General features: G+C 34.2%; 1 protein-coding gene across 7 annotated transcripts in view; it reads left to right on the top strand.

The window, feature by feature from the left end:
* Nucleotides 1-12,878, top strand: part of Drp1 (dynamin related protein 1) — a 48,073-nt gene that overhangs the window by 28,604 nt on the left and 6,591 nt on the right. For 5 of the 7 annotated variants that reach the window (XM_089237230.1, XM_089237225.1, XM_089237223.1 and 2 more), the window contains 4 exons: nucleotides 53-85; nucleotides 7,911-8,126; nucleotides 8,300-8,357; nucleotides 12,419-12,630. In XM_089237230.1, coding sequence (XP_089093356.1) covers nucleotides 53-85; nucleotides 7,911-8,126; nucleotides 8,300-8,357; nucleotides 12,419-12,630 — 519 coding nt within the window. The remainder of the gene's footprint in view (nucleotides 1-52; nucleotides 86-7,910; nucleotides 8,127-8,299; nucleotides 8,358-12,418; nucleotides 12,631-12,878) is intronic. The other 2 variants (XM_089237228.1, XM_089237229.1) reach the window with 1 other exon arrangement.

The following is a 12,878-nucleotide window of genomic DNA, read 5'->3' as shown; positions in this document are numbered from 1 at the left end:
GAAAGAATTTTCAAACAAATAATACATCAGATTAATTCTCTTTTTTTCTCAGAACCCTGACAGAAGACCAAACAAGAAAGTTGAGGTATCTCTTCTTTTTCCCCCTCATTTTAACCAAATGTTATTATTTTTTTCCATGAATGTTATTATCTTTGTGTCATACTATTAAATTTCCTAATTTTAATTGTTTACATGTGCATAAAATGTTTAAACTTGACATAAACCATTTATTCAATTTTGAATAATATCAACTGCACAAATTATGGTGAGTGCCACAGCAGAGCCTCGAAAATCGGAGGCACGAAAATTTTAGAATCTTTCTTTCTCTCTTTCCCCCCCCCCCTCCCCCCGTAATTTCAGTAATTTCAGTTTGAAAAGGACTAGGCAACCCCCAGCCCTGTAGTGGGTGTAGTTAAATATTAGACCTTTTTGAATGGACTTAGACAATTTTAACTTTTGGAGGGTTGCAGACAAAGAACAAGCTTGACCGTTTTCTTCATAATGGTGGACAATGGCATTGTCCCCTAATTGCTTATGTAAAACCATTGGAAAGCTATCAGTGTCTCTGTATCATTCACTATCAATCCCATCCCAAACTCTTCTCAATCATCTCTCATCTTCGTACCCTTTTCACAATATACATTTTTTGAAACATATCGTATGGCATCTATATCTTATTCAAGTATAAAAATGCAGTAAGTATGCTTAATAAAACCAACATTCAAAGCAATTTTTTATTTTTTGGATAATTCAAGTTTTTTTTTTGTTTTTTTTTGATAATCTGTGATGACGTTAATCTCATCCACCTCAAATTATCAAGGTTCTACTGTATTTGAAAAACATAGTTTAGAACAGTGGTTCTCTACCTGGGGTCATATGGTCTCCTTGTTGTTCTGGGATATTCTAGATGGAGGCCACTGGTGAAAATCGAAATGGAAGAGGAGCCATGATAGGTGGGGCTAAGAAGGAGGGGCACAGAGCTAGTGAAAAAATTCCAATGTGAAGGAACAAATCATTTAAGTAAAATATGGCAGGATAAAGTGTAAATGTGTCCATATTATCAGAATCCAGCAAAAACACTCGTAGAACCCAGGGCTATCTGACCCATTACGGAGGGAGGGGAGACAGGTCCGTAGGGGGGGGCACATTATGAGTATGGTACTATGATTTTTAAGAGTAAGTATGCAAATATGTAAGCTGTTACTTCTTCATTCATGTATGGGGCTTTAATGGAACATTATTCTTCACGAGGTACTGTGACATTGAATGGCCCTGCATCAAACGCATACTGAAGAGGGAGAAGCTTACTAAACTTTAAGCCCAGGGGCTTTGTGATTTATACCTAATTCTGAGTTGCTAACTGTCAAATTTCAGAGCCATAAGAGATACTGTAGATACAACAAACATCTTCTGAATTTTTTTTTTTTTTGAAAAAAAAAAGTCTTTCCATTTTTTACTGTATTTTATAATTTTAAATCATGTGGATGTTTTCTAACTAGTTATACTGTGATGACGAAATTGTATATTCATGTGATAAAATTGGAGAGTTCAAAGAAGTTGTTTCATCGGACTGAAATGAGATCGTGGTCAAATTTACATATTGTTTGCTATAAAGAGTATTATTATATTGCTGCCACAGAACATATGAGTCTAATTGAAAGGAATATGGCTATGAACTCCCAATCCTGGCAGACACCAGGGCATGACAATGGAACAAATAACAATTGTGTAATATTGTGACTTCGGAAAATCTGAAAAGTATTAGGAATATGAGAAATATATCCCCCACTCCCTTGGGAAAGCTCTACATTCATCATTACTCAAAACTTTAGGCTGATTTTCACATGTCTGGAATGCTCAAATCGGTGCAAAAATAGTGGTGACTATATTAATTATATATTTGGTGACTATGATAGAGAAATTTACACGATCCATTTCTGAATATCGGTTAATGTTTTCGTTTAAAATTATGTCAGGATGAAAATGTTTCGTTTCGTTTTTTCCCCCCAGTGAAGTATTTGCATCTTTTAATTGAATTAATAACAAAACAATTTAAGTTTGCTCTCAGGTGATACCTGCTTCATTCATTCCTCCTAACTTTTTTTTAGTATAGTATGCACCGTCTCTCCCTGTACTAAACGTAGGTGATTGTATAATTTTGTAATGCATGTTTTTGCATTGTAAATTCCTCTACACTGTGTAATATAGTGTTTTCCTTTTTTATTTTATTTGCTTTCTGCGGGGATGCGATGCGAAGAGGAAAGAAAGGGTTTGTTGCATACTAATTTCAATCTATTTTTTTATTTATAGAATAAATTTTTTTTTTTTTTTCTGCATGGGCTTTGTGGCATTGCTTTCAATTTTTTCATGGCTATGCTTTTTTTTTTTCAATTTGCCTGCTATGCATGAGATTTTATCCTTTTTTTATCTGCTATGCATGAGATTTTAGCTCTCCCCTTTTTTTCTCAAGCTATTTGTTAGTTTTCATCCATCCCGTGTATGTAAATGATATTGACTCATGAGAGGAATAAATTGGTTTGTGCATGTTTGATTACAAATTGTCCCCTCCCTGTCCTCATACCAGAAGAAGGAATGTGCAGATTTTCACTTTTTGGGTCTATCAGCTGGTTGGATCCCTTATCTAAGTTTTGCCACAAACGTGAAAATTTTTCCCCAATTGAAATGCATGTTGTAGAGCATTTAAGAGAAAAGGTACTTGTAGAATAAAATAAGTAGAGTAAGTATGTTCAAGAGTCATTTCCCACGTTTTGGAAGTTTGCACATTCATGCTTCTAGGGATGGGAGTCGATACAAGTTTAATAAATTTTACTGGGCAGAACTTGTTCAATTGGAATGGCGTTGTTTTAAGCATCTGGCAGTGTTATTTTCTATTATTCATTAAACTTGATTGAGCGTCAGTCACATGTTTGCACTAACTTTTTCATTATAACAATTATTTTTCAAAACATTTTTCTTTGATTGTTCATGTTGTAATAACAATTGTTTGTGGGGGGGGGGAACTGCATGCAGAAAAAAATATTCATCTCTCTCTCTGAGAATGTTTCTTTTGTGACAAAAAAAATCTCAATCCTACAGCATGTACTTTTTTAATTTCCTTGCTAAATATTCGTGTATGTATACTGTATTCCCACACATTAGCTGGTATGCCAAGAAGTAAAGAGGGAGGCTGTATCATCCCAGGAAATTTGAATCATATATTCTGGAAAGTTCTTGAATATTTTTTATTCTGAAAACCCATTGAATGCATAGCCTACTATGCTCCTTATTACACCTCACTTTTCCCGGCATGCCGGTAACCCATCAAATCCCAACATTCAAAATTCTGGTGTCCTCAAGTTTTATGGCATGCTGGCTAATGTGGGGAATACGGTATATCTGTCAAAAAAGGAATGGAGAATAATTTAATTGCTCGCAACTATATTAATTACTTGTATTCACTTGGCATTGAGTAATAAAGTAAAGCTGCTCCTTTTTAATGAGAGCCTCTTATGAGACTCTTTATCATATTACTAAGTCTTGTGAAAAATGTTGAAATTTTTTTACTTTTTGTGTTTGTTTAAATTCTAATAGCTCGTACAGTGATGCCTCAGCTAATGAATATTTTAGTTGATATGGATGCATGTGCTAACATAAAACAGCCGCGTCATGAGCTAAATTTTCATACCAATCTAAATGAATTCAATGAGTGACTACTACTTTACCAAAGATTGACTGTCATATTGCCTTATAGCAGTTTACTACTGATCGAGTTAGATCGAAAATGAAGAGGCCATCTGTCTGTGGTCATTTCTTATTCAAGGGAAAAAATTCAGGGAAAGCATTTGTATTTATGTTCTTTGCCAGCACCGAACCAGGGAATCTGATGGCAGCTTTCATGGGGTGGACCAGTGTTTCCAAAGTGGGTAATAGAAGCTATAAGTACAACATTGGATCCTATAGGTTTGCTTGAGTCAGTCAGGGTCTGAGGGGCAATGAGAGAAAAAATTTCTGAAGAAGGGGGCGATGGAACAAAATATTTGGGAAACTGGAGTTGACAGACAAACATCTTCCCACTGAGCCAGTCCAGTGCTCCTATGAGTAACTGTCACTCGAGCCAGATTAATTTATTTTCACCTCAGAATCTCTCTCCAGATAACCTTTCTTTTGAATTGTTCAGAAATATTTAAAATATTTCATGTAAAATAGATAAGCTACGAAAAGATACCATATCCACTGAAATCATTCAAGACAGGTTTTTTTGTGAAAGACTTCATATCAAACTGAACAGTCTGAACATTCTAGGAACATATCTTTTCTATCTGCATGTTGGTGTGAAAGAGAAATGAGCTTTCAAAATTGCATATCACGCCACCTCACACATTTTTTTCCCGCACTATAGTTCACAAACCCAACTGCATAACATAGACCATAAATAAAAGATATGTACAGTTTTTCATCTTCATTTGAATTCTCCTTCATCCAATTGTGAAGTTGTTTATATTTCAGCCTTCGGTCAGTATTTGTGTGCTTTTTTTTAAGTGCTTCTAAGTGTTTTATGAAAGCTACTTTGAAATTTTAGAAGTTCCTAGAACAAATTAAAAGATTTTTTCCAAAAAACGTATGGAAAGTTGTGTTTTGACTAACGAATGTGATTCTGGAACAAATTATCTTCATTAGCCAAGTTATCACTGAATTGGAGTTATAAAAGTTACTGTTAAACCTTCATGGGAACTTCTATTTCACAGACAACTTTTTCTTTGTGGCAGTTTTTTTAATATATATATACAAACAAGGGCCGGAATTTTTTTTTCAATTGCAACAAGCTGTCATATCTATTTAAGGTATCTGACTAGGTTGAAAACATCATTTTGGAAGAAAATATGGATTTTATTTTTTTTAATATTTTTTTTTATAAAAGCCCTATTTGTTGTGATTCCAAAACAGACCTTGCTTTGTTTATATGATGCTTAGAATGAAAGTTACGTTCACTTTAGTGTTGCGTTTTTACATACAAGTAATACGCGAATAAAGACTTTAAACATGTTTTACGAAGAATGCTATTTTTGACATTTTACTTGACTTTGTGACATGATTTGTAAAAATTGATTTATTGCATTCTTACGAAATTTTAATGTGATATTTTGCTGTATATTGTTGAGGTTATGAACCAAAATCTAAGGTCTATCACATATATTTTTTGAATTACTGTGTTTTATAGACAAAATGTAGGATGAAATTTCAAAAAATTCACATGTACTTAAACATATTTTGGTGTAACTTATGAACATATCATGCAATCCTTTAAATTTTGGTTCATAACCTGCAACATTACTAGGTAAATGCACAGTGAAAATCACAAAGCATTTCATTAATAAAAAATTTTGCAATCGTGTTTCGAATATCACATGAGTTTTGCCTAAAATTTGACATAAAAATGACTTTTTCATAGAAAATATAATAGATAGACAAAAATTTGTCACTGTTTTCACCATTTCGAGACACTTTCTATCAAGAAATGTATTTAAAGTTCATTCCAGAACCATTTTTAAAGAAAAGTGACAAGAAAGGTAGTTGGATACCTTAAGATATATTTTTTTTTTCATACAGAAACAATCTAAAGTGATTTTTTACTGATTACAAATGTTAGGAATTCATTACAGTTTGCCCTTAGAAAAAGGAATGGAAGCAATTAATGTCCTTAAGTTTTAGTAGAGGACATATCCATGTCATAGCTGCCAAGTCTCCCGAATTTTAGCTGCATCGCTCAATCTCCCGAAAAGTTCTTAAATCTCCCGAATTTTTACGAAAATCACAAAAATCCCTAATTGTCCCTAAAAATTCCCTACTTCATTAAAAAAATCCCCGCTTATGAAAAAAATCCCTAAGGAATTTCTTGTGGGGCATGAAGCCTCTTTTTTTTCCCTTTCGAAATGACGTCACACTTCGTAAATGGGGAAATTCCCTTTTTAAGGAAGTTTTACAAACCCTCTGATGGTAACAAGAAAGTTGTTTGTCTTATCGTGCAGGGAAATGGCTTAGCAGCCAATAGTCCTGGATAATAATTGAAGATTATGGTGATGCACATGTGGTCAAAATTTCTTTTGTTGAAGTTAGGTACGTGCGATATAACAAAGCATGAATAATGATAAGCAAAAACATATATAATAAATTTTAAACTTATTTATTCCCCGATGAATTTCCTTTCATCAAACGTTCCAGAAGAGGGCCGACTTTTCCTTTTTGTACAAGTTGTGTTACGGACATAAACATCGGTCATGGAAAGACTGCCATCATCAGTCGTGAAGTGAAAAAAAAACATCAAGCAAGTGTCACAAAAAGTCAGTGTTCTTCAAAAATTGACGGTGTTTTCCTTCATCTTCCAATGATTTTGGGGTCATTCGCGCAGAATGTTTGTTCACAGCATTTCTAATTGTACACAATATTTATTTTTACATCATTGAAGTTTTGGCCTCCAATTTCACTTGTTTTTTGTGTAGGAATTTTATTCCCAAGGGTTTAACTTCCATGTGTGTAAAATCCCTATTTTAACAGGGTTTTTACACACATTTTTCAGTTTTTGAGTAGGGATTTTATTCCCTATGCTTCAACTTTTATGTTTGGAAAATCCCTATTTTATTTGGAAAAATCCCTATTGTATTTATAAGGGAGTGGTTCTAGCATAAAATACGGGTGTGCGCGAAAATCTCCCGAATTTTCATTTTCAAAAGTTGGCAGCTATGCCATGTCCTCACTAATCTGATAGGTGTTAAAACATCTTTCACCACTCATGGTTTTCCAAGACATGGAATATGGAGACAAATTGCTACTTTCACTACTTAGCATATGGATGTCCATGATTGAAAATTTTTATATTTTTACTGCAAAATGGCTGGAGTTGCTGGATAAGAGAGTAAAAAATGCATATATATAAGAGATAAAATGGGGAAAAAATAATTTCTGAAGAAAATTCTTGATTTTTCCAGATTTGATTCATGTTTCATTGACAGAAAATGAACAGATTTATGGTCTTCTATACCAGGGTTGTGTGGAGGTTTTTAACACATGAAAGTTATGACTAAACTGTGCTGTCAAAAACCTCAAATATTTGTTTCCAATATAAAAGTTCCCATTGCAAATACACACATTAATTGCATGTAATGTTTGAATTGACCACGCTATACAAAGAATAAATACTTAATATGATCGTAAAATAATTTTCTACTCTCTACAGAATTATTTTGGACAATATGTATTTTTCGTATAAAATATACAGTTTGAATAAAGCATAACATACAACCTGGAAGAATAAAGATTTTTGGGCATAGTCTGTAATAATCTATTTTATAGTCTGTAATCATATTCAATATATCAAACATTTTCATCTATATAAAAGTAAGCTTTTTTGTGTTATTTTTAACATATCTCAGATAAAAACTATCGTATAACATTGACAATAATTTTACGACTGTTCTGAGGTCCAAAACCTAACCCTGATCCACACATATTTTGAACAAACTATTTTGTTTAGTAAATTGGAAACAGTAATGAGTAGTTTAGATAAAATGCACCACAAAATTATGGTGGATTATATTATCTGTTCTAAACTCTGTATGTCAAAACATTCAAAATTGCAAATTATGACAAATGTTTTGTTTCAAATTATTGTAATAAATTAGTGTTTAAAAATAAAAAGTAATATACAAAAAAGTAAGTTTTTCTCATCACCTGTTGTGCTCAAAATATTTTCCAAAAGCATTCATTTACGTTTTTGATGGTTTAAACCAGTTTTGACATTTGCCACGTCAAAACTGTCCAAAACCTAACCCTGTTCTATGCTTTCTATTTATTGTTTGACTTTTCTTTTATATAGATGATATTTGTTTAATCTGTTTTTTTTTCCCCCTTCGTAGTCTACGAGTTTGCAACGCTTCAGCAGTGAATCAAATATCCCTCAAGGATGGTTGAATAGTCTGATGACTGTTACTTCTCGTAGTGAAGCCAGAGCGGAAAGCCCAGATAGCTCACCTCCAGCTGAAAGTAATGGTCATGTTCCGCGCAATGCACAAATGAAGGTCATTAAAAATCCGATGAGTCCTATCAAGCCTGTCAATTTACTTCCAGAAGTAGTAAGCTCTGTTTCTGTTAATACTCACTTCCCCCGCAAAAAAAATGTTCATAAAGATCATTCAATGACTTACGCAAAATGCTTAATTTTCACGCAATGTATAGAATATAGTGTGAAAGGAATCTATCCTGTACTGTTTATTCAATATGTATATATGATATTCTACTCTTTCAGCCCTCAAGTACATCTAGAAAATTGACTCCAAAAGAAAAGCGTGATTGTGAAGTAATTGGTAAGTGATTAACCCAGTAATTTTTCTTGAAAAAGTTCTGTATACTTTATAGCTTATTTTACGTCTTCAGTGCTACGCTAGGCTTCACAAAAAACTGTTTTTGACAGAAAAAATCACCCCAGCCACCCATCAAAAACCTGTGTTGGAGCAGCGTTGTGCTGTGAGTGTGGCACCGCCACTTTGCATTGCATTAAAACAGTCGCTAAAACATTCTCTGAGGAAACAAAATGCTCACCATCATGCTTTACACGAAATAGGATATAATTAGCTCTCCTAACGATTTTCATTTTTTTTTCTGCCAAGCTGTTTAAATTAATGGAGAATTTTTCCCTGTTTATAGTGTCTGACAGCAACTGTGGACAAAACAGTGAAATTTTTTGTTCTTTGAAAATTTTCTACCAAAACACTCTCCAGCTTATGCTGATAATTCAGTAGATTTCACTTATAATGTTTTTCAAAAATCTGTCAAAATATATTGTAAGCAGGAAAATGTTTCAAACAGGAATTCTTAATGTGATTTAATGAGAGTTGGGACCATATTAAGCGGAAATGGTATAAGAAGGATTGACTGTACTAATATTTTAGTGAGCAGGGACAATCTCCCTTCCCCCCCCCCCCACTTTGTATCGACTGGTATAATTTGTTTTAAGAAGGGCTTCTGTTTACCATATTGGAAGCAAAGGTAGAAGAATTTTCATGTTATGTAAATATTGTGTTGGAGGGGTGCCCAGACCTGCCAACTCTCCCGATTTAGGCGGGAGACTCCGGATTTTTCATCCTTCCTCCCGCTCTCCGGATTTGTTAAAATTTCTCCGGATTTTGGCAGAAAATTAGATTTTACGTGAGCTTTCATGTTGTCGTGGCGTCAATAATTACCATCATCATTAGGGAAAACACCCATAGGGGACAGCCGTAGTCATTTCCATCGAGCAGCCGTAAGAAAAAGTCTCTGTGACCGCATTTAAGCAACTGGCAAAGACGCGACTTCGTTTTCGTAGCATTTATCGGCAATCATTTATCAGGGGGAAAGCCCTTGGTTGCTGAAATTCCTGTATAATCGGTATTGTATTCCATTAACAGCCGCGCAGTAAACATGTTTTTTCGTCCGTAGCTTTGTAATTTGAATTTTTTTAAATCTTTTCTTCCGATTAAACATCTTCAGAAAGAAAATATAAAACTTTAAGCAATATACAGCTAAATATAAAGCTTTTAAGATTTCACATATCCAAGATTATCAATCACTGATAGCATCCACGAAAGGAAACACATACTTTATGAACAGTATGTAGATGTGATTTCTCTATTCTGCATGGAAAGACTGGCATGGAATTATATTCTTCTCAGGAGCAATGCAGAACCTGCCTTGAGGGGGGGGGGGAGAGAATGTAACTTTTTCTTAATTTATTTAAAAAAAAAAAAAATTTTACGAAAATTTTTTTTATTAACTTTTTTTTTGATCGAGTCTATGAGTGTCGGGGGAGGGGTACCCCCCCTCAGGAGAATCTCCGGATTTCTGGATTTCAAATGTTGGCACGTCTGGGTGCCTATTGCCTTTGGAAAGAATTTCTTTAAGTGGAAAACTTGTTTGCTTTCTTTCCTCAAAGTTGCGAAACCCAATTTCAATCGACCACAGCCACCAAGATGGCTACTGCTTGAACGCCATGATCTGACTTTACTTATACAGTCAAATCCTGTTTCAACGAATACCGTTATAGTGAAAATCTCTTTTTAACTAACACTTTTCTAATCCCTCAAGATAAGTTTACATAGAAACAGTATAAAAACCCAAAATACTTTTTATAACAAAATTTTGTTTTAATGAAATGATTTCTCAGGTCTATTGAAGTTTGTTGTAACAGGATTCGACTGTAATGTTGGGTGCATCTTTTTTTAGAAACACCTTAGGTGGAACCTACCAACTGCTGGGCTCCTACTCATCCTACTTTTCCTACTTTTTGGTAAAATGTTCTACTTTTGTCCTACTTTTTGGTAAAATGTTCTACTTTTGTCCTACTTTCTAGTTTTTGTCCTACTTTCCCTACTAAATCCTATCGACAAAATTTGTGTAATTGATTTTAATTGAGCAGAAAATCATTGATATATTGCCAAATATTACAAATGTTGATGAATGCAATTAATGATTCTGCCAAAGTAAAAATTTTATTTTTAAGGTTATTTGGGGGGGGGGGATGTATGTGGACCAGTTGGTTGATTAATTTTTCATTTGCTTAGTCTGAGGGTTCAACAAGTATAGTAGTCATTAAAAACTTCTGTCTGGATGGGAAAAATAATTTTGTATTTATTTATTTCGTAGTCTTGGACAGTAACTAACATTCATCATTCAAAATTATGGTGCAAATAGGTGAAACAACAGTTTGCATTTCAAAGCAGTTGGATACATAGGCCTATTCTAGGTTTGGTGATTCTGGTGCTACCCAATAGCATTCAATTGTCTTCTGTATTTTTAAGGCATGAAGAGGCATAAACAATATTTGCAATGCTCAGCGAAGAGCTAGAAATGAAAGTGCTTCATTTGTCAAAAATGATTACACTGGCATTGAACAGTAAAATGTGAACAAATCGCTTTAAAAAATGATGGACAACGCAGTAAAACAGGTTCACCTTGCCTTATTTACATTGGATCTTGCAATCTACACATTTTGCACTGTGCTTTTGAAAGTGGTCTCGAAGGAGCGTCATTCTTAAAAAACAGTCTTCAAAATTTGCTGTGCCTTGTCGAAGAGAGTTGACAAGCTTTGCACTTTGGAAGACTCCAAAAAAAAGAATGTAATATATATGAGTAGAGACAGCAAAGAATTATCTGTGGTTGCTAGTACACTGTTCTGGCCAAAAATTGGTGTGTGTCTACAAGGATTTTTTTCCCATTATGCTATGATTATGTTGTCTAAGGGGGTTACCCTCCCCCATCCTACTTTTTATTCCTGTGTTTTCCTACTTTTTCTCATTTTTTGAGTGGGAGCCCTGCAACTGTCATCCTCCTCACAACCTCTTAGCTTTGATGTCTTCTTTTTTTCATGTGTATACAAGGCTTTGCGACCCACACAAACAGCTTCCTTCCTCTTCCATTAACAAATGCTCCTTCTTAGAGGATAAAATTTTTGGTCCGCTGAGTGTCCATTATCGAAAGGTTCTACTGTACTCAACACAAGTTACTATGTAATGAACATTATTTCAAATCCCAAAAAAGTAAAAATAAAAGCTAAAAAGAAAAAAAAATGCCAGACGATAAAACCCCCAAGTACAATGTATCCTCACTTTTTTTTAAAACTCTAAATCAGAAGTACAGAACCCTGATGCATTTGCATACAGACCAAATGTGGTCCGTTAATGGGGTTGAGTGAAACCCCATTAAAGGGTTGTGTTGTACTTGGGTTTTTACTGTCTGGCTTTTGTTTTTTTCCTTTTTGGCATTTAATCTTCTTAGCTTTTATCTTTTTTTTTGGGAGGGGGGGGGGGCAATTTGAAATGCTGTTCATTACATAGTAATGTGTGTGTTGAGTACAGTAGAACCTTTCGATAATGGACACTTAGTGGACTGAAAATTTTGTCTTCTAACAAGGAGTGTTTGTTGATGGGTATTGAAATCCATCAAAAGGTGTACGGTATAGGAGTTTCCACTGTAATAAAGAAGAAGACAGCTATTTGTGTGGTTGCAAATCCTTGTAGACACACACAAAAAAGAAGACATCAAAGTTCAGACATTGTGAGGAAGATGACAGCGAAAGAATAATGGGTTTGTCCAAAAAATAAGATTCGTGAATGCAAAAGAAAAGGGGAGAAACAATATTCAAAGTTTATTTATAGTGAATGATTGATTGTGCAACATTGACAAACTTCATTGAAAAGGGTGTGGCTGCTGTCAGTGGAAGAAAGAAATCATCTGTCTTTTTTTAGTCTTTGTTTAAAATATTTGCTGTTATGAAATCGTCCAGAAAAGCGATTGTATTTGATGTAATAATTTACTACATACTTTGCATTGTGTTCTGCCATTCTGTGCTTGATTTATTTGAAATATGATGATGATCTCGATTTTTTTCCAGAACGCCTGATTCGATCATACTTTTTGATTGTGAGGAAAAATATACAAGACTCTGTTCCGAAAGCCATAATGCATTTCTTGGTGAACTTTGTCAAGGATAACCTGCAGAGTGAGCTGGTCACACACCTTTACAAACACGATCAGTTGACGGATCTGTTACAGGAATCTGATCATGTTGCGGTTCGTAGGAGAGAAGCTGCCGAGATGTTGAAGGTGAGTCATTGATTTTAATTGAAATATGCATGCAATAATTGAAAAATTGAATTCAATAAGAGTCCTCATATTTTGGTTTTGTATTCTTACGTTTTTACAAAAATTATTTTTTGCCAAGACCCTGTTTACCACCCTGTTTGTTATGTTATGTGAATGAATATGTTGTAAATTGTGTCATTTATGTGAAAAAATCCTTGTTGGATATAATACTTTTTTTATAGTTGTATAGAATTTGGCATTTCATTTGA

The sequence above is a fragment of the Pholcus phalangioides genome, unplaced genomic scaffold (genome assembly GCF_987345545.1).
Source record: "Pholcus phalangioides strain wild (caught in Gottingen) unplaced genomic scaffold, Ppha-v1.0 ptg000002l_1, whole genome shotgun sequence".
NCBI lineage: Eukaryota > Metazoa > Arthropoda > Arachnida > Araneae > Pholcidae > Pholcus > Pholcus phalangioides.
The sequence above is the reverse complement of the archived record's forward strand: the minus strand, read 5'-3'. Positions and strand labels throughout refer to the sequence as shown.